This window comes from Tachypleus tridentatus, chromosome 1, assembly GCF_004210375.1.
Source record: "Tachypleus tridentatus isolate NWPU-2018 chromosome 1, ASM421037v1, whole genome shotgun sequence".
NCBI classification, from domain to species: Eukaryota; Metazoa; Arthropoda; class Merostomata; order Xiphosura; family Limulidae; genus Tachypleus; species Tachypleus tridentatus.
In genome coordinates this window covers 159,658,310-159,681,916 of record NC_134825.1, presented here as the reverse complement: position 1 = coordinate 159,681,916, position 23,607 = coordinate 159,658,310, and the positions used below count along the sequence as shown (strand labels likewise).

Here is a 23,607-nt window from a genome sequence, read left to right as displayed (position 1 = left end):
GTAAACGTAAGAACAGAAAGATTTTCTATCGGAAATTATATGAAAACATACATAGAGTATGTGCACTAATCTGATATCACTTTCTATGTGTGTATAGACTTAAATACTTGGAAACTGGCGCCTAACAGAATAATTCAGGAAACCTTATTACATTGTGTTTCCAAAATAAAATGTGGCTCAGCCAGTAAAACTCCAAACACATTCATCCAAAAACATTTCAATATTCTTAGTTCATCGAGTTAAAGTAGCAGACGAACAGAAATCTATTTTCTTCTAAGCCTTTTTGTATAAAGTTTCCATTAACACTTCCACCAATAAATTTCAAGTTATCCCAGCTAATTATTCTGTTGCATATTTAGTGTGTGTGTGTGTATTTTTCTTATAGCAAAGTCACTTCAGGCTATTTTCTGTGTCCGCCAAGCGGAATCGAACCCCTGATTTTAAAGTTGTAAATCCATGCTTAAACTTGCTACTGTCCCAGCGAGGGACGCGTACTCAGTAAAATGTTGAAAATCAGCATAAACAATTAGCTATAAATATAACTGTGCAAATAAAACTGGCCGTAAAACATGGCAAATAATAATGTACATAATATTTAAAATTAATTTATAAATAAAATCAGGAATAACAGTTTTATATCAAATGCAAAATATCCAGATCAGAAATGTCAGTGAATAATTTACTGAAAAAAAAATATAGAGAAATAAACAATTTTGTAAACATAAAATTAAATGATATTGTATGTGTGTTATTTTTATAGTAAAACAATTTCGGGTCATGTTCACAATGAAGAACAGAAACCCTGGTTCTAACGTTGTAACTGTAGAACAAGTGTTGTGCCATATGGGGGCTAAATAATACTGGAAGGAAGAAAGCATGGTAGGCAGGGGCGTAGATCCTGGGGGGATGGGTGGGATACATCCTCTCCTTCATTTTAGATGGGGGGTATGAAGCATACAATCATCCCCCTACAGTTTGGTCTGTTGAATTGTTTTATTGCATCACAGGCCTACAAATTGTGTGTTTGTTCTTGTGATTCTCGTGTTTTTACCAATCGAATTACATAATTAGGACTAGATGTAGGCTTTTTCAGTAGCCGAAATGTACATCTTTAATATAGGCGTGCTTCCTTTTTGATCTAAGCGATAGTTCGTATCAGTCAGTAGACCTAAGTATACATGCAAGTATCGTGGCAACAAGAATACTCTGTGACTGCATGTTTACAGCTTTCAGGTTCACGTAATCAGAGATTACCAATTTGTAAATTGAACAGTCCACATAAGTGGTTGCAAAAATCATCCTCCCCATCGGGTGCAAAAAATCTACGCTTCTGAAGGTAGGTGTTATACGATGGTAACCAAAATGTTAAAATACAATATGTTGAAATTATTTGTATGCAAGTGGAACCTAAAGTTGGTAAACATCTCAGCCAGAATTCCAAAGAGAATTTTTCAAACATTCCGTTTTGAAAGTTCTCTTTATGTGTAGTGTTTTAACAAGTAATTTTAATGTCCTGAAACATAACAGTTAATTGTTCATTAGACACTTGATAAATACCCTCTAAATCCAGCAGGACATTTCACTTAAGTTCGTAACGATCGTGAGGTATGTTATTAGTTCCATGGAATGAAGACACATAACTTACTGACAGTTTGAACAATAAGTTAACTGTTTATATAAGAGAAATATTAGCTTTAATGGATTATGTATCATCCTATACTGAACTAAATAATTACTTTTAGATATAAAATAAATTTCAAACAGACAATCACCATGGCAACTAAATACCTATCCTTACTGAGATACTCTCATGCTATCAACAAACATACAGCTGTAGTTCTGAATGTCTAGAACACAATACAGAGCAACAGTTAACTTACACACGTGTCCACTATCCTACTTGATAAAGACACTTTTCCTGAGAATATTCTTGGTCGAGAACAAGTTATTTGTGACAAATATAGTTTTATTATAATAAACTTAACAAAATTCAATGAATATTAATTTGAATAAATACTATATTATGCTGTTGTTTACCAAACATTCTAAACCTATATTATTTTCTTAACTGTTACCCTAGAAGGAACTTTCATACCTTATAATTTGAAACGTTTACGTTAATCTCTCAATATAAATTAATTGTGTTTCATTCAAAGACAAAGCTACTTATACCGACAACTACAAGAAAGTATTGTTTGAATACTTCAGTAATAATACACCACACTTTGAAATGTGAATGACAGTGTAATTAGTTCCTTACAAGTTACCACTATATTTGTGAAATACAGTTTGTTGTCAACATTATCCATAGCTGTTCTCCTGTTATTTAAAAATCGAGCTTTGTCTTCGTTCGCAGCTTTTCAAACACAGTGTGAGAAATGGCCGTCATACACAGAAGAGAGATGAACGCACGGACAGACACCACCGTTCACAACACATAAAAGACAAGTAGTACACTCTGTCTAGTCACATTCAGATGTGAATTTAGAATTACTTTTTACTTAAAGTTTAAAATCTGAGTTGCTATGTTTAACTATCAGTTTAGTTTAAACCCCACATTTTACACACAGGATTGTTTTCTGACAAAAGACATCCGAATTTATTTTTGTTCGTGGTTTGAATATATATATATATTTACACGTGTGAGGACTGTATGACTTGTTATATTAACAAAACCAAACGTGAATACTTTTATTTAGTGACAATGTTTTTAAAAGATTTTTTCAGGACTTGGAGGGTTAGGTGAATCTTAAATTTATAAAAAAGTAGAAAAACAGAATTTTTAAAATGGAAGAACATGGGTTACTCAACTTTTTGTGTGTTTTCATGGAAAATCCCATATGTTAATTGACTCTAACTAGTAGATGTTACATTGTCCGACAATGCTATAGTTATTCTTAACTAAAATGACTACTTTATCAAAATGTTGGTTATTCTTGACAATTCTGTCACATTTAAAATCCTTATTAATGTTCTTTAATTGTTTACCATCCAACGTGAGAAAACATTCTCAAGAGAACTTAGAAACAAAGTTGTGTAAATATTTCACTGATGACACCAGGTAAACCATCACAGTATATTAAGTTACTACTGTAGATTATATATATATATAGATAATTTTCAAAAATTCACTAAAATCACGAACTAAAAACAAAGTTAATTAATAATAATACAACATAATGTATGCTACGTATTAATAATTAATAATAATACAACATAATGCATGCTACGTATTAATAATTAATAATAATACAACATAATGTATGCTACGTATTAATAACAATAATACAACATAATGTATGGTACGTATTAATAATAATAATACAACATAATGTATGCTACGTATTAATAATTAATAATAATACAACATAATGTATGCTACGTATTAATAACAATAATACAACATAATGTATGGTACGTATTAATAATAATAATACAACATAATGTATGCTACGTATTAATAATTAATAATAATACAACATAATGTATGGTACGTATTGGTAATGTATGGGTGGTGATGACTAGCTGCTTTCCCTCTGATCTTACACTGATAAATTAGAGACGGCTTTCGCACATAGCCCATGTGTGGTTTTGCGCAAAATTCAAAAACAAACAAAATGTTGTGTATTTATTAAACCATGTCACATGTTAGTATACTTAGTGTACATAATGTTTGTCTTAGAGTTTCCTTAAATTTTACACAACGTTTCAGACGTAAATCCTTCTTCAGGTGATGTCTGTTAATGTAAATGAATTACATTATTTATTATGTTATATTATTATATTATATTACACTATGCAACACAAAGTTTTTTTCCTGAATAGCATGCATTATTCCTTAATTGCTTATGTTGTAAAAGTACAGAAAATGGCCATTATTTCCTTCAAACTTTGTTTTTGTGACCTGGATAATGAAATTTAGAAATTAATCTATTTTCTACATAAAAACGGGCAAATTTGCTCATTTTCATTTACATGAATAAAATAACATATGAATCAAGATTTACATGTATTTATACTAAAGTTATACAAAAATGTTTAGAAGTGAGTAGTTTTTCGAGATCTGCGACTGCAATGTAAATCACTTTCACGTATCAGCCCCCAAATATAGTCTCCAATCATGTTTTTGTTATACGCTTCCAGGTCACAAAAGCAAAGTTTGAAGAGAAAAATAGGTCTTTTCCATTTACTTTAGGCACAAGCAATTGGGAAATAACACTTTCTGCCCAGGAACAAGAAAAAGGAAAATATTTGGTACATAGTGTTATTTATTATATTATATTATATTATATTATATTATATTATATTATATTATATTATATTATATTATATTATATTATATTATATTATATTATATTATATTATATTATATTTTCAGTTATCACGAATTTCTTCAGAATCTCCTCAATGTACAAACTTGGAAACTACAGGTGAGAAATGCATGTAAAAATGTTGTTGAAATAAGGACCTCATATGACGGCCCGGCATGGCCAAGCGTGTTAAGGTGTTCGACTCGTAATCCGAGGGTCGCAGGTTCTAATCCCGATCGCACCAAACATTCTCGCCCTTTCATCCGTGGGGGCGTTATATGTGACGGTCAATCACTCTATTCGTTGGTAAAAAAGTATCCCAAGAGTTGGTGGTGAGTGGTGATGACTAGCTGCCTTCCCTCTAGTCTTACACTGCTAAATTAAGGACGGCTAGCGAAGATAGCCATCGAGTAGGTTTACGTGAAATTAAAAACAAACAAACAAACCTCATATGACAGTTCATTATTTCGCGATTACGAAGTCATACAGAGTAGTAATATTAGAATATACTTACTTAACTTATCATGGTATTATATCAAGGGTAACTCAATGGCAGATTTATGAAAATAATCACCAGTATATGACATTTAAGAAATACTACAAACAATACTACAGACGTACAATATTTATTCTAATGTTAGTCTTAGCCGTTAGTAACTTGTAAATACTACCTATGATAAAGGATGTTATCTCAAATCACATGTATAGCTATTCTTGTTCAGTGTTACCCTTTGTAAATAAAAATGTTTTCTCATGCCACAAACATTGTATTTCTACATGGTGGCCCGTATGTCCCTATCCATCCACATTGTGTCTAAACAACATTATAATACTAAGGATGAGTTGAAGGTAGCTGTTACCGCGGCATTTGGAACAATGACCCGTGCCATGTTGAGAAAAATGTCTCACAGAACATGGCGTCGCATAATATTATGCAGCGAGAATGAGGGACAGCACACAGATACACACCCGACACCTGTACATACCCGACCATCAACGTGGTTCACTGCCTTTTTGCATGTAACTCATCATGTGACAACATTCCACCAATAAGAGTGCCATACACTCTCCCGACATATGTGACTTCCTTTATGAGATCCTAACGAATTTATTGTTAGGCAATGATCTGGTATAGATGTGTTTTAATTGTGCTTTTTCCACGTGTTGATATGCTTTTTTTTTCTGTGAAGTAGTGATCTATTTTAAATATTCTTTTACCACAAGTTTTTTCATGTGTCTTTGTCACGATAACTTACCTTTGTTCATCTTTTCTTTAGCTTTGAAATTCTTCACAAATTCTGTAATTTGTGTTACATTCGTTTGTATTTCCACGAACTTCTGGTTCTTTTACCAGTGCTTGAAGTTGGGAATCTCGACAGAGAAATTTTCGCCTGTTATTCATCGACAGATTGATCATCATATGAATTGATTTTATCTTAATAGTGTTTGACTTCCTCTTAAATCTTCTAAAACTATTCACGAGGAGATTTATGACAGCCTTTTCCTCCACTTAACCATATCTTGCCCACGCAGACCTCTCCTGTAGAATTTTCTAGGCTTAACTTAGCCAATTCAGATTTGATTACCTTGCTTTCCCTCCATTTCCTGAGATCAAGGTTCATGTTAAGCATTTTATTTTTCAGTTGAGAGAAAATGCCAGCAAGCTTCACTCTCCACGAGCTTCTGATCATTATGATGATCAACCCTTTCTCAACTCCTAGCAGTTGGAGCAGCATTTGCCTGTGTGGGGTAAGATTCCAAATATCCTATCCATTTACTCCATTCACAGTTTCCTGCTTTTGTCTGATCCATATTGCTCTCCTTCGGAAATGGTCCATGATAAAAAACCCACTTCCGCTGATCCCTTGAAGGATTTTAGGAGGATACCTCTTCCCTCACTACTTTCATGTTGGCACGTTTCTCTTCTTCAGTGCTATCCCTTCACACACAGTTTCTTTGCTGTTTTGTTCCTATTGGGAAGGGTGATTTCTCTTTACAAGTTGTCTACTTTTCACTTATATTCCTGAATTTTTGTAACCAATTGTAAAATCTATGAAACAGTATTCGACCCTTTTACCTTTTGTTGCACATTTGTCTGATTTTAATGCCATACTCTCTCCTGATGCTTTTTGCTGTCCTACACCCTCCCATCCTTTACCAGTTCCTACCATTAGGGGTTCAACAATTCGTCATGTTTTTCGATGCCAGATTGATTACCATCAATAGTTCTGGTGATTGTCAAGTAGTTTCTGGTCCAGTGTAGACGCATTTCGTTAATTTCGTTTCCCTATATTGAGAATTCACTACAAATCCTTGGGTAATTTAAGTTTCATCACAAGGATTTTTCATTTGTTTCATTCTTTCAATTGTCTGTTTTATCGATATCTTTCCCATTACCTCAAGATTCTACTACCAACAAATGTCCATCCAAGAAAGTTTTGACTGTTCTTTCACAAAGAGCTATTGACCTTGTTTGCTAGCCTTTCCATTGTTTTCACTCCACGCTTTTTGTAGTACCTAAAAAAACCAGGGACTGGTATCTTCTGATCGATCTTCCCTGCCTCAAACACTTTTTGGATCATTCCCACTTTACCACGGAGTCCTTTCTCGCACTGCAATAGTCTTTTCCTTTATGACCGTGGATGAACAAGGTAGCTATCTTAAATATTTATCTCTATATTCCAGTTTATCATCAGTTCAGATGCTATCTTTGATTTGTCTACCATAAAGTTGCGTGTCAGTTTCATGCCTTTACTTTTGGGTTTGCTCCAGCACTGTATGTCTTTTATCAGGTGGTCAAAGCTTTCACTGACTTCTACATTCTAGTGGGTCACGTCTACACCACTATTTGGACGACTAGTTTCTGTTAGCTCATTTCATACTGGAGTTTTCCCCCACCCTACCCTACCATTTCATACCTAAGGTTCTGGAAAGAATATTTGGGTAGACTAGACATATCACTTCCTTTTTAGTATGTCCCATTTTCCCTTCCTTTCTTGAGGTTTATAAGTGTAAATGTATTACCTCCCTCTGTTGATCTTCTAGTCAGGGTTTTTCCCCTTCTTGACCTACTCTTCCTCTTCATACAAATTTACTCAGCTGGCTTTTCAGATCATGAAGCTTTTGTTTCTTTGTTAGCTGGTTTGTTATTGAGCAGAGTTAGCCAACACCTATTGTAGTTTCGTGTTCTCCTTTCCTACTATATCCATTTTATTACATACCTTTCGGATCTGTAGAACTCTTCATTGGGTAGCTATTCCAGATTGCAATGTTAGTATTGTTCTTCACTGCCTTACACTCCTTATGTTTCAACCTTTATTTTCATGTTCCATTTTTATTCTATCCATTATGACTTATTTCGCACTTCTTTTAGCCTGCGGTATGACATCTTTGCCATCAATCTCTTATGTACCATTCTACATAGATCTATGTTCTACTCTATCCAGATCAACTTTCCTCTCCAAAATGTCGACAGCTCATAAGGGTCCTTCTCGCCAATTTCACTTCCATTTACAGATCTGTTCAAATATGATCTCAAACCATAGTTTTAACATGATTTTTTTGTAAATACCTGTGTTTGTTATGATTTTTGTAAATTTTCTCATAAAAAGAGTAGTGCACCTTCTGCAGTTTCTTCGGTATTTATATTCTAATTAACCTAGAAAAAGGTTCATCTTTTACTACTGCACCTTAGAGTTTTTCATACCCGAGGTTGCTGTTGTGCTGCTCAGCTCCAGTCAGATTGGGTGTAGTTTGATGTATGGCTGTGATTGTCTATTTTCACACATATGATCTGTTTTGTAGTTTGATTTGAAGACTACAGGCTTCTGTTTTCCTCAACTAAAGGTGAAGTTGGTATGGACCCACCTCTTACCATGGGTCGATCATGTTATTTTCGATACTACTTGGTTGTGTACTGGAGTTTACTAGCTGCATATGATCTGATGCACCCTAGCCACTCTACATCTTGAGACATATCCATTTTAGTTTCTCACATTCTTGTTTGTGGATGGTTGTTCTACAGAAATTCTTCACCGAGACTGAGATTTAAGTGTATTGTTCTTCAAATTCTCAACCATCTAATATTTCTCTTCCTTTTGGTTATGTTTTTCCACTTTTTTCCTGTATATGCTATACCTATTTGTACACATGGTGCTGAGTATACTCGTATACAGAAGTGATGCAGTCTCCCATGTTGTCCTTTTACACTTTCGAATGGTACTTCTTTATATTCCTCACATCAGTCTCTCAACTTTTTCGATACTGGACTCCAGCTATACGTGTGAACGGAGGTTAAATACTGAATTGGAAATTATTTTCAAAATTCACATTTTATACTCACATTTCCTACCTTTCTTGCTCGCTTTCTTCGTTCCTAATATCCAAGAGATTGTTCGGTAGAATCGAATAGAAAGATTCACACATGTCGGGAGGGGATGTCACGTGACTATTGGTGAATGATGGGATAGATGCAGAGAATCATGTTCATCTTGGCATACGTTTTGGACATATGAGGCAGCATTGAACGAGAATAGCTATACATTTAAGAGGAGATAAGTACCTATTGGAAATATATTTTCAGCATATTAAATAACTGTTCAATGAAACTCTGATTTCTTTCTATCGGCTTTTCGTATTGCTACCTGATATTCTTCAAAACTTGGATATGATAAAAAAATGTAAATTGGAGAATTGTATCGAATTGTATTAAGTTACCACAAGTGTAACTTATGGAAAGATTTAAGAAATTTCACAAGAAAGATCCAACACTATTTTATCTTTGACCTCTTTATGGTCAGAGCATCAAACTTTACGAATAATATAAAACTCTCTAATTATAGATTATATGTTTTTTTTTTTGTTTGAAGCCAAGCATAAAGATACACAATGGACTATCTGTGCCTTATCCACCACGGTTATCCAAAGCCGGTACTTTGCAACTGTGAAGGAAGATTATACAGGGTGTTCGGAAAGTCACTGTGCAGTTTTGTAATCATATTTTATTCAGTCTATTTCAAGCCAGCACCTGATAGCGGTGTTTAGAAACAAAATAAGAAGGATCCAGGCCTGTATTGATGCCAATTGGAGCCACTTTTAACATTGTTTACAATTGTCATTCATATTTACCTCCTGTATTCTATATTAAAACATGTCTGTTAATAAATATATAAGTGCACGGTGACTTTTCGAACACCCTGTATAAGCGAAGGAATGTTGCTTTTTCAAACAAAAATGACAGTAGCAGTGACCACACCAATATCCTTCAGACACATCGTTTAAGTTGAAATAGAAACGTTATTTACGCATAAAAGAAACATAATTCTATTGGTTTTAATACGAACAAACTTTCACAGAATATATTAATTGTTTGCTTCTATCACTTTAAATTATAAAAGATAAATTTTGTTCCTTTGTGATTTTGTTAACCACTTTCATCACATGAGACTCAAAAAATGTTGCTTTAAGATTTCATTATCATCATTTTATTTTGTCTGGATCACTCATTAGCTGTTTGCTCCTTGACAAAATACACTATAATTGATATTCTGTCATGGGTAACTTCAAGTATCTTTGTATTTTATCTAAATGTAATCATTTTAAGTATTGTCTTTATTGTCATTATTTGTTAAGTTTCGTTTTGAATTTCCCCCAAAGATGCTCGAGGACTATCTGCGCTAGCCGTCCCTAATTTAGCAATGTAAGGCTAAAGGGAAGGCAACTAGTCATTACCGCCCTCCGCCAACTCTTTGGTTACTCTTTTACGAATAGTGGAATTGACCGTCACAGTCATAACGCCCTCAAGCCTGAAAGGGCGAACATGTTTGGTGTGACGGGAATTCGAACCCACGACCCTCGGATTACGAGTCGAGTGCCTTAACCACCTGGCCATGCCGGGCCTGTTTGTTAAGTAACAATCATGCATGCTCACCTGTTTACAATATGAAACTGCATAAAAAAATTATATGAGTGTAGAATATTTCTTCAATCAGACCTTTGTTCGATATACTAAGACTTATTAATATTAGTCATGTTGCTGTTAAAAGAAAACAACTTCCAAAATTGGTCAAATAAGGTTTTCCTCAAGTTCATACAGAGCCCGACATGGCCAGGTAGGTAAAGGCGTTCGACTCGTAATATGAGGGTCGTGGATTCGAATCCCGTCACACCAAACATGCTCGCCCTTTCAGGCTTGAGAGCGTTACGAATGTGACGGGCAATCCTACAATTTTTGGTAAAAGAGTAGCTCAAGAGTTGGCGGTGGGTGGTGATGACTAGTTGCCTTCCCTCTAGTCTTACACTGCTAAATTAGGGACAGATAGCGAAGATAGCCCTCGTATCGCTTTGCGCGAAATTGAAAAACAAACAAACAAAGCTCATACCATTTCCTTTTGTAAGGTAATATGAAAAGATATTTTTCGCAAATTTTCGATTAAGAAGTCATTACAATCAACATGGATGACAAAATCACTATCAAAACTTACTCTGGGAAAAGTTTTCAAAATCATAAATTTTCCCTTGCCGAGCTGAAAATGCTCCCACAGTTTCAATTCCATGGGTGAACCTCAGTCTTTGTCGCCCTGTTTTATCAATCAATACACCCTTGGAAGCTATCGCTATATATGCTTCCTTTGATTGTATCATCACTATTTGTTCTCTATACCTGTCTGCTGTAGAGACCTATGATCAATCAGCGTTTGATGCTCTCATTGAATAGTTTTCATCTCCCTTTTTAATCCTGAAGGATTTTGAAAAACAGAATCCTCATCATCTGGAGATTCGACACTGCAATGGGGCTTTCAACACTTCAACAGTCCAGTGTTTGTATTGAGTCTCATGAACCTCCTGTTCACCTCCACCAGTTACGGTTTTCTTTACTGAATGCTTAAAAACTCCAGTCCTTGCCACATACATACTATTATATGTAAGATATGTAAGATTATTAAAATTAGTGTAATGATGTGCCTTCAAGTAGTCTTGAAGAGATAAACACAAAGATGTATAGGTTTATTAAAGTTTGTGTAATGATGTGCCTTCAAGTAACTTTTCAAAATAAAATAAAAAATAATAGATATAGCCCTTACCCTGGAAACGCAGTGGTAATTTTATGAGCTTCGAAGAGTAAAACTCCGATTTCGATACTCTCGTGTGGAGAGCCCAAATAGCCCATTATGTAACTTTGTATTTTATAACAAACAAACAGGGTGGAATAAAGCGTCTTCAGTGATGCGAGATTCTTTGTTAGGACTTAAAAATAACCAGTATACCTAAAAGATAATGTATGATCTGTTGTTTGTTTCCTCATTACCCTAATTCCGTTCACATTAAAATGTGTAATTCAAATCCTACATGTGTTTATGTTTTAATTACATTTATCATTTCACATTCTGTTAGAAGGTATACTTTCTTTTACTTTTTAAATACAACGAAGGCAGTTTTATCTTCTACTAACAGAACAACCGTCTGTTGACTGTCAAACATAATCTTACAAACTGGATATTTCAGTAGCTATACGACAGTAGTATATCCTGTTTTGTGCCAAAGTTGATGAACTCTCTTTTCCTCATGGGTTAGCCAGCTTGAACCAAACTTAACTCGAACACAGTGTCTTCATCTTATAGGTGAACAAATTATCACCAAACGTAGCTAGAACACATTACCTTTGTCTCACATATTAGCCAACCAGTACCAAATTTAACTGGAATTCAATAGTGGAACATCATAGTACCAATAGTAACTACAACACGTTGTCTTTATCTCAGATGTGAACATCTTAGTACCAAAAATAAATAGAACATAGTGTCTTCACCTCACATGTGAACACCTTAGTACCAAAAATAATTAGATAGTGTCTTTACCTCATAGCTGTATAGCATAGTACCAAAAATAATTAGAATAGTGTCTTTACCTCATAGCTGTACACCTTAGTACCAAAAGTAACTAGAACATAGTATATTTCTCTCATAAGTGAATAAGCCTCCTGTTTCTCTATGACTCTACAACCCTTGTTAAAAATTCAAAAATAAAACTTATTTGTTTGTTCTTAATTTCGCGCAAAGCTACTGAAGAGCTATTTGCGTTAGCTGTCCCCAATTTAACAGTGTAAGACTAGAGGGAAGACAGCTAGTCATCACTACCCACCGCCAACTCTTGGGTTATTCTTTTACCAACAATTAATGGGATTGATCGTAACATTATAACGCCCCCACGGCTGAAAGGGCGAGATGTTTGATGCGAAGGGGATTCGAACCTGCGACCCTCAGATTACGAGTCGAACGCCTTAACCTATCTGGCCATGCTGGTTCAAAATAAAACTATCCTGCGTCAGGTTTTGCTAAAATAATAAAAATACAAAAGTATCCAATGACAAAACGTATTAGCAGTTCAAGAAACAATGTTGCTAGACAACATACTTTATCTATGTTTATGACTACCCAAATCCATTAGAATAAACAATATTTTCTAAGTAATTAAGACCTTTTTTTCTCATCGAGATAATCAAGCCCGGAGGAGATTTCCTGTAAATATTCAGCCCATATATAATATTTGACTTCTGCTCTAATTTTTAATTCATTATTTATTAATTATTCATTCCAATTTAAATTAAAACCTGTGATAAAAGTCGTTTTAGCATCTGTATAAGTTAGAGAATACTACTGTAGAAGGCGTAGCTTGGAGTAAAATCAACCTAATGAAGTAATAAACACATAACACGTTAATTTAATGGTGTGGCTTCATAAGATAAATACAAAGAAGTGCCAATGGTGTGGTTTGAACTGTAATCCTTCAAAGGGAAACAGAAATATGTGTATGTTTTATTAAAGGCAGTGTAATGATGTGGCTTAAACTGTAATCCTTCAAAGGGAAACAGAAATATGTGTATTTTTTATTAAAGGCAGTATAATGATGTGGCTTAAACTGTAATCCTTCAAAGGGAAACAGAAATATGTGTATGTTTTATTAAAGGCAGTGTAATGATGTGGCTTAAACTGTAATCCTTCAAAGGGAAACAGAAATATGTGTATGTTTTATTAAAGGCAGTATAATGATGTGGCTTAAACTGTAATCCTTCAAAGGGAAACAGAAATATGTGTATGTTTTATGAAAGGCAGTGTAATGATGTGGCTCAAACTATACTGTTTTAAGGGAAAGCACAAATATGTGCAGATTTTATTAAAGATAGTGTAATGATGTGCTTTCAACATTTTCCAGTAGACAGAAAAAAATAAAAAATAGTCTGTTTATGAACATTTAAAAGGTCACAATAGCCATTAACATCACTTCCAAAAAAATCCTTTTTAGCCAAAACCTAAGCAGAAACATTTCGTCTCGCTGTGCCCAGCACAATACAGTCTGTTCTTTGACAAACATTGACCCTTATGAATAAGAGAAACTTATATTCGCTATCAACTTAGTATAAAAATTAATTATCATTTAAAGCTGTTTCGCTCACGAAGACCTTTTTTATCTGATAGTTTCGTATTTGCTAGCAGCATGTTATTGGCTATCCCTTTCAAAAACGATATAGAAAATATGTTTACTTCAAAATAAAGAGTGACCGTTGTACATTTTATGGCTTCTTTTTTACGTTTTACATGAAATGTTTCAGATTGTTATTAATTAACATGATTAATAAATTGGACTAGGTTGACAAAAGTGACATCTTTATTAACTTTATCCGTATCACGGAATTTGGACATCAGAGCCTAAGACATACATCCAGGCTTAGCTATCAATAAGTGATTAAAATTAGCATAAATAAATCTGAAAATATGTGATATAGACGAATAATTCTTCCATTTTTAAAGAACCAAATCCTTCATGAGTCTTGAACGCACAAGTTATGCTGGTGCTTTTCAGAAGATTACGTACTTGAGTTTTCTGCTACCTTGGTAACTTATGAAAATCATTTTTTGTAAAATAATCATACTAAATTATGTGTAATGGAAATTGTATCTCTACAGCGTAAACAGAGCTCAATAATGCAATTTTATTTTCACGATAAATCCTGTGTTTTTGTTGTTTGTTTTTTCCAACTCAATAAACAGCTTATATTGTTCTCAAAACTCAAACAAGAGAGGATTATATTAACTTATACTTAAATTATAAGCTCACTTCTTGAGGTGAAGAAAGTAAGTCGAATTTTTACAGGATAATGGCTCAGGTTGGTCACCATGAGTCTTTTGTTTTTTAATCTTTAACTGCACTTTATCAACATCTCTACTCTGGTACGATTATCAACCTTATCTGAAACACTACTTTCAGTGAGTTTTCCACTATTACTTACCAAGCCTCCAGCAAATGTAATAGTGAGGAGAGTTATTTCCTTCATGCGTAGCCACCACATTCTAGGTTTTCGAAACTGCTTTACTGTTTGTTATAGGGCGTAACTGAAAACAGTTTGTTGCCATATTCAACAACCATTTCTCAACCGAAAGATTCCATTGTGATTGTTTATTTGTTTTGAATTTCGCGCAAAGCTACTCGAGGGCTATCTACGCTAGCCGTCCCTAATTTAGCAGTGTAAGACTAGAGGGAAGTTAGCTAGTCATCACCACCCTCCACCAACTCTTGGGCTACTCTTTTACCAACGAATAGTAAGATTGACCTAACTTTATAACGGCCCCACGGCTGAAAGGGCAAGTATGTTTGGTGCGACGGGGTTTCGAACCCACGACTCTCAGATTACAAGTCGAACGCCTTAACCCACCTGGCCCTGCCGGGTCCCTTGTGATTGAGATTCATATAATTCGTGGGAAGATGTATGTGCCGCAGTGTATAATTCATTACCAGGAGATACGCAATGATTGGAAATGATAGTGGACCTATTGAACAGTTATGTCCTCAGTGCAATTTCCAGAAACAATTGTAATGCAACGTTCGTAACCCCACAGGCAATTATCCAATATATATTATCCCATATGTTACACGGTTCTTCCTCTAGACGGTTCTAAATGGCCATACTGTCTTTATACCATTTTCTGGTTATTTAAAGTCGTTTTATTCTGTATAACATGGCACGTTAATATATATCACATCAAACGAACATTGTTGCAGTTGACTTAGAAAATTTATCTACGGCTGTAAGCGCATATTACGTGCTGTGTCGAACAAAAATCAAAACAGCCTGTTTAATCTCTCTCCACACACACATTTATACAGATATTTGTCTTAATGGCGATCGTTTCTGTTGTTAGCCTGAAGGATTTATCTATCGATTCTGTTTCAGTTTATACAACGTCAAAGATCTCGAATTGTTGTTTTCACGCTTTTCAAACTCTATTTGTTCAACAAAATTTTACGAGGTACTTGTGGTATTTCCTGAAACCATTTCCTTTGAAACATGCTGTACTGATTTTAAAATAGTTCTATTGTAAAGCTTTATCAACGTAGAAGGGTATAAAGCATTAGTTTATCGCTTCTAAGATGCACAACTACAGGTGATCGTACATAAAAGACTGGAAAGGTTGTTTTTTTCAGTTAGATTTCGATTAATGTGCAAAACGTACATTGTGATATCTGTTCGATATATACTTTAACGCAGATAAGTTGTTGAGATAATGAAAATGCAAGCAATAGTAGTTTACTAACTGGCCAATAGATGACACTAAAATCCAGTTATCTATCACGCATGGAGTTTCCCTGATTATTAGCAGTGCGACTTCTGAGATAAGTTTTAACTAAACTGATTTGGTTTGTTTTGAATTTCGCATAGAACTACACGCGGACTATCTGCGCTAATTTAGCAGTGGAAGGTTAGAGGGAAAACAACTCTAGTCATTACCGCCCTCCGCCGACTCTTGGGCTACTCTTTTACGAATAGTGGGATTGATTAAAACCTAATAACGCCACCACAACTGAAAGGGCGAGCATGTTTAGTGTAACAGGGATTTGAACGCGCGACCCTCGGATTAGGAGTTCAGTGCCTTATCCACCTGGCCATGCCGGTCTAACTGAATTTCCTGTGTCTCAGCTTTTAGCATGGTTGGTTGTAGGTCTGCGGGTCCATTATTCACGTCCCGCTACTTCAATAAAATGAAAATGCGATCGTTAAGTGAGAATAACATAACTCTTTTCTGATCCAATTGCTTTATAAAATTATATTGCTTGCTGTAAAACTATAGTCCTACTTTAAAGGAAAAATACGGTATTAATATGACAATGTACAATCGTCTCTACAGGAAATGTTGCTATAACATTAATGTACTATGGTTAAAAGAAACGTTAATATGTGCTTTAAAAATATTCTGCCCAACTTAGAGGAATTTGTTGTACGCTAGAATCATATAAAAACAACGTGAGGGCCGCTAATAAAAACTATAATTAACTACGAAAAGCACTAATCTTTCCAATAGCAGCATAGACCATTATTATTTACGTGAGTTTTTATAGTTTAACATTATAGTATCATAACTTGTGAAACTTTGGTCTTAGATCTAAAGACTGATTTCTCCCTTAGTCAGAACGTTAAGTGGCATCAAAATATAGTTAATTACGAGAAATGTTGATGCTTTGTTCTATGACAGCATTTTAAATAATGTTTTTAACTACAAGACATATTGATGCTTTGTTCTGTGTCAGCAAACTTTCAGTAATATTGTTAACTACAAGACATATTGATGCTTTGTTCTGTGTCAGCAAACTTTCAGTAATATCGTTAACTACAAGACATATTGATGCTTTGTTCTGTGTCAGCAAACTTTCAGTAATATTGTTAACTACGAGACATTTTGATGCTTTGTTCTGTGTCAGCAAACTTTCAGTAATATCGTTAACTACAAGACATATTGATGCTTTGTTCTGTGTCAGCAAACTTTCAGTAATATTGTTAACTACGAGACATTTTGATGCTTTGTTCTGTGTCAGCAAACTTTCAGTAATATTGTTAACTACGAGACATTTTGATGCTTTGTTCTGTGTCAGCAAACTTTCAGTAATATTGTTAACTACAAGACATATTGATGCTTTGTTCTGTGTCAACAAACTTTCAGTAATATTGTTAACTACGAGACATATTGATGCTTTGTTGAAGCATAGAAGGGCGATGTTGAGGTAACCGTGGCTATTATAGTTGCTAGCCTTTCCATAACTTTATTTCTATAGTGTTAAAAATTTATGTAATACTTCTAGACTTTTATTGACTGTAAAAGCTCAGTTTTAAATACTGTAAATTGTGTATTGCGATTGCATCACTTCTCCATTGGGTACCGGCCTTGTATTGTCTTTGTTCTTATGATACATTGTTGGATCGGAAATTTATGGAAGGTGACCTTAAGATGTTGTTATCCCAATTTTTCTCTGAGAGTATTGTGATTATTTTGCAAATCTGTGTTTGGTTGGCCAATATTAGAGAAGTGGCGTTTTTCTTTGTTCCATGACTGGGCATAGGTGTATTTGAATATCTGAAGAGGGAGCACTCTAGTTCTAATTGTCAGACTGTTCTGAAATAATCTATTCCTAGTTAAAAGACCATTCTGGAACAATCTAGTCGTAATTTTCAGACTGTTCGTCTTCGTACGGTAAAGCCAAAATTCATCTACTGATACTAAATAGTCAGTTATATAAGCATCACTGTTTCAAGGTTAAACATCACTGTTTCAAGGTCAGTCTACAAAGTTTCCGTTTTGGTTTTTCACTAATTATTGTGTTTTTCTCTCCTTTTATCTTAATAGTAATCCCAAATGTTTATAAGTTCCGACACAGATAAAATTATGTCTTCAATCTTCATACACTACTAAATCACTGCCAGGTAGATCTCAGCTCTCTCCTAGCCAATGGGGTGGTGACTTATCTGTATGTAAGTCTTTACTTAAGAATACCACAATGTCAAGGTGCTAAACAAAGAAACAACAAAAGCTCACAATAAGGAATGTTTGTTGGATGAATCGTTAGTTGAATAATTTAATTCCACCCACTCGTATCCAAATCATTAACCATCACTAGGTGCTAAGGTAGAATAGCCCAGCTACGCCCAGTGCAAAATTTAGAGCATGTTGTGAAAAAACTGTACACATTTGAAACCATATTTATAACTAAGGGCTCTAATAAAAAGCTTGGGTTTCATATCAGTGCATTCAGTATCTTCAGAAATCTCTGTGCTGCTATGTTTCACAAACAAGCTTACAACCAATAAGTTGTTCATCGCATGGTGCTAATACAAGCCATCAGTATACCTAATGTAAGTCACCAGTAACAAGGTATGTAAGACAAGCCATCAGTATGCAATGTATACCAATATAGGTACAAATACAAGACAGTATACGTGGTGCTAATACAAGTCATCAGTGTACAGGGTACTTAATACACGTCACTAGGATACAAGGTACTTAATGTAAGTCACCAGTATACAAGGTACATAATACAAGACACCAGAGTGCAAGGAACTTAATACACGCCATCAGTATACAAAGGACTTAATACAAGTCATCAGTGTGCAAAGTACTTAGTATACGTTATCAGTGTGCAAGGTACTTATTACAAGCCATTAGTGCGCAAAGGTACTTAATATAAGTCATATATACAAGGTACTTAATACACGTCATAAGTATACAGGGTACTTAATCATCACACATGTATTAAAGAACAATGATTAATTGACGTTAATTTCACATGTATTGCAAACGATATTGTATGAGATTTGAATTTCTCCAACGAATCACAGTCCACCAGCAAGTTGAAATATTATATTAAAAAAATCGAAAATTTGCCTTGACCAGTTTAGTCCCATAATTTCACAGGGCGTTAAGTATTTCCTCTTAACGAAATGAAAACAAATAACTTCCAAAATATTCTTACATCTGGAAGTTACTTTTCAGACGAAGTGGCGCTATGCTCTACTAACTTTATTTCAAAGATTGTTGACAAGTGTCAGTAACAGTGACCAAACACTTTATTAAAATTGAACTTTAAAGCTAAAAAACAACAAACATCTTTAACCGATGATCTGCCCATGTACGGTGTAACATATTGTATACTTTAAACACAGCTCCCCCTACAACTGACACAGCGGTATTTCTGCGGAGTTACAACGCTACAGACCAGTGCTCTATTGCCACTTGGTTAGACCACACATGCTTGCCCTTTCAGCCGTGGGGGCGTTATAATGTTATTGTCAATCCCGCTAGTGCTCAACTTCAAACAAACAAAACGCGGTATCTTTTTTTGCGATAGTATTTTGTTATAGTAACACTTTCTATTACTTAATCTTTATATCAGTATAGTGCAGGAGATACATAGAAATTTTAAATTTTGTGATTTTCATTGGTGCTTTTTTACGTTTTTTTTACCGCTACTTCGTCTCCTGTGGATGAATCTTCACCAATGTTTGCATGGGTCTATGAGGAGATACGTGGAACTTTGCAATTCTTGATGACGAGAAACCCACTTGAAATAAAATATATTTCACAACTGCTGCTTATCAATAAAAGTGTTAATACCCATACCAGTCTTTCGAAGATACATAAAAATCTGCAAATTCACCTTTTGTGTTTTGCAGTTTTTATTGGCGTTTTTGCTTTTTTCACAATTACGTATAAGGAAAGCAACTTTTCGTAACTTAAGATAACTTTCATTAACCATGAATTTACATAACTTCCGTCCAAAGGACAGGCACTCCAGCTGATATCTAATATCTCACTAATACGTTCATGAAACACCCATTTTGATAAGTTTTCTCTTTATTTAACACTCCTACGAAAAGACGTGTCTAGTCCTGATTTCTCCAAGCCCGTTCCCCTGGCTGTGGTTTCGCTAGATAGTAGATAGGGACAGTGGGAATCTCGTTAATCCATTCATTAATGGATTTAAATGGCAATTTCATATAAATACAAAATTATTAGCCTAATATTAATAACCTTTCAAGTTGCTCTGGGGCCTATTAGGCCCCACTTTTCGTAAAAGTGTTAAAACACTCTTCAGTTTTCAACACTCCTGGTTTTAATAATACATATCGTTCTTGCCATATTATTTTACGTAATTATTTCTATTATTGTTACTCAAATCAAGTGTTGCTTCCGTGATATTAATATTAAGTGTTTTCTTCTTCTATCGGCACTCAGGGTTCTATTGTCACTGGGTTAGGCCACACATGCTCGCCCTTTCAGCCGTGGGGGCGTTATAATGTAATGATTAATCCAACTATTCGTTGGTACAATAGTAGCCCAAGAGTTGGCGGTGAGTGGTGATAACTAACTGCCTTATCTCTAGTCTTACACTGCTAAATTAGGGACGACTAGCGCAGATAGCTCTGGTGTAGCTTTGCACGAAATTCAAAACAAACAAATAGACCAGTTATTGGAATTTCTTCTTCACCATCACAAAGGACAAAAGCAAATCCAGGTTACTTGAAAGAACGATTGGTAATTCACGTATACGGTGGTTAGAATGTCTTGCGCTACAATAACAATAAATACGAACTGACACCATGAACGTAAGTTACTTGTGGCAGGTAAATGCAACATACACATAAGCGTCTTTTGTTCCGAATAGTTTCGTCCGTTTTATCTCTGGGTGCTGGTTTTCGTTAAGTCTTATGCTCTCATTTCAATTATCTCCGAAGTTCCCATTGTCGGTTTATTATAACGTTTACACTCAGATACAATTTTTCTCTTTGTTAAACTTTTTTCCTTTTTAAATCTTTTCTCCAAGAATCACATGTTACGTGAAGCAATTAAAATAAGAGAAAGCGCGTGATGTGTTTACAGAATTGCAACTTTTTCAACATCAGCTGTCTCATTGCACAAGAACTGAAAGTTTTTTTATTGACTTAAGTAATAGGTAAGTAATAGGTAAACCAAGAAGAAGGAAACTAACGCTCATACTAAATATTACGTTTTATTTTACAAATTATGCAGTCGGCAATATTTTCAAAAGGAAATAGAGAACGTCTGTCTGGGCACCTGTTTCAGGATAAATTTATCTTCCCATCTTTTTTCGCAGTTCTGGCATACGTCCAATGCCTATTATCTGATCCAATCCCTTCTGATAGCAGACTAAAAATAATATGCTTATATCCTCTGTGTCACTTGGTCTTTCTACTTTCCTTACAGGGTCCATCATTTGGAACCAGTAGCACTTTAAGTTACTCACTGCGCACTGATGTAAAAATATGTGCACAAGACTCGGACTTTGGTCAGCTGTCCGCTTATGAATAGTTTGCCTTGGACAAAAGTATCGGAAGAAGCAGTGTATCTATTAATATATCATAATGATTCCTCGAATGGTAGGCAAATGTTTCTTGAGCTTCACTCTTAAATCTTTATTTAGCGTCAGCTGTTATTCTGGAAGCTTAATTAACTCTAAACGATCAAGGTCTGGTTTTTCGTGATAAAAACTTGAATAATAACAGCGCATATACTCTAAAAACTAACTACATCTATCCAGGCCTCTTTCTCTAACGTTCGTATTAATAGATTTAGCAGCTCACATTTATAATCAAATTATTTTGTTTCTTTTAAGCACAAATATACACAATAGGCTATCTGTACTCTACCAACTGCAGTTATCGAAACCTGATATTTACCATTACAAGCCTTCAGACTTCCCGTTGACCCACAAAGGGCTAATAAAATTATATAGAGTGTATTTATCAGTAATTATAAACATAATCCAAATTCATCTTTTGTTGTTTTTAATTAATGCGAACGTGACCTAATATAGTTTCATCATTCACTTCACTGAATGAGTGTCATATATTGCGTTTGAACACTAATGGTTTTGGGCATATATGCTTGAAGTTTGAAATACAACAACATTGTGAATATCGAAAGAACGTGTACAACAAAACTCAGTTGGTTTGTATTATTTATATTGGTTTATTAACGTGTGTTTAATGCGATGTTACTTGTAGTTATAGTTTTGTAATATGAGAGGTATTCTCCATTATTTGCTTTGGTAAAAAAGAGCGTGTTATGACTGACTATTGGGATGTTGTTGTATCACTAAACAATTACAAGTTGTTTTTTACATATATTGTGTTTATTAATGTACGTAAAACTTTCGAACAGGCCTGGTATGGCCAAGCGCGTAAGGCGTGCGACTCGTAATCCGAGGGTCGCGGGTTCGCGCCCGCGTCGCGCTAAACATGCTCGACCTCCCAGCCGTGGGGGCGTATAATGTGACGGTCAATCCCACTTTTCGTTGGTAAAAGAGTAGCCCAAGAGTTGGCGGTGGGTGGTGATGACTAGCTGCCTTCCCTCTAGTCTTACACCGCTAAATTAGGGACGGCTAGCACAGATAGCCCTCGAGTAGCTTTGTGCGAAATTCCAAAACAAACACACAAAACTTTCGAACATTGTTGTGTGTAAAACATTCATACAGCAGCACATTTTTGAACTTTTTTATAAATATATATTTTTGTAACAAAAACACTTATTATTAACAATATATTTCGTTTTTGCTACTTTACTAACTGCATAATTCTGTGAATAATATAAACTACCATTACGCTGCGAAATATTTGAGTGACGACATAAAACAACTCTTTTTATATCACTTTTCAGTGGTTATTTATTAGTGTAATTATTTATGTGTTAAAGGAACAGCGTGACAAATTTGTGGCTTATTGAGTATTATTTTGATTTGTGAGGATATTGAAATGAGATTTAGTTATATATTTTTACAACAGTTGTCTTTACTAGAGTGCCAAATAAGAAAGTTATCTAGCATTTACTTTTATCTTAAATCACTAGACGGTTTTAGCGGAGAGCATTGTATAATTTCAGAAAATAAATAAAGCTAATTCATGTATCATTGCAACAGGCACAATATTCAAAAAATAGCACTGTCATGTACTAATGAGTAAACATACGTGACTCAAACTCGTGACTAAATAAATTTCTTCTCAAAACATAACTATATAACATTTTGCCTAGGTCTATGATAATTTTACTAGAAGAAGACGTACAACGTTTTGATAAATAATTAAATATTTGATGTTTTTAAATCAGTAAAAATTCTAGTTTTTACACCAGTTTGTTTGTTTGTTTTTCAATTTCGCGCAAGGCTACTCGAGGGCTATCTGTGCTAGCCGTCCCTAATTTAGCTGTGGAAGATTAGAGGGAAGGCAACTAGTCATCACCACCCACCGCCAACTCTTGGGCTACTCTTTTACCAACGATTGCCCGTCACATTACATCGCCCCCACGGCTGAAAGGGCGAGCATGTTTGTGGCGTTAGGGATACGAACCCGCGACCCTCAGATTACGAGTCGCACGCCTTAACACACTTGGCCATGCCGGGCCTACATCAATTGGAGTCACAAATAAACTCATGATTCTATGAAGTTTTTGTAGTTTACGTG

The 23,607-nt window shown here is 34.9% G+C and overlaps 1 protein-coding gene across 6 annotated transcripts in view; it reads left to right on the top strand.

Annotated features, from left to right (window-relative positions):
• The window catches only part of LOC143228955 (potassium channel, subfamily K, member 16-like), a 74,864-nt gene that overhangs the window by 262 nt on the left and 50,995 nt on the right, over nucleotides 1-23,607 (top strand). For 2 of the 6 annotated variants that reach the window (XR_013015584.1, XR_013015583.1), the window contains exon 1: nucleotides 21,317-21,528. The exons of 1 other annotated variant lie outside the window; for it this stretch is intronic. Coding sequence is in view for 3 of the 5 variants with exons in the window: in XM_076460502.1 (XP_076316617.1) it covers nucleotides 21,514-21,528 (15 nt within the window). In the remaining 2 variants the exon portion in view is untranslated. Of the gene's footprint in view, nucleotides 1-21,316; nucleotides 21,529-23,607 lie in introns of those variants that run through there. 3 more of the 6 variants (XM_076460502.1, XM_076460483.1, XM_076460474.1) reach the window with 2 other exon arrangements.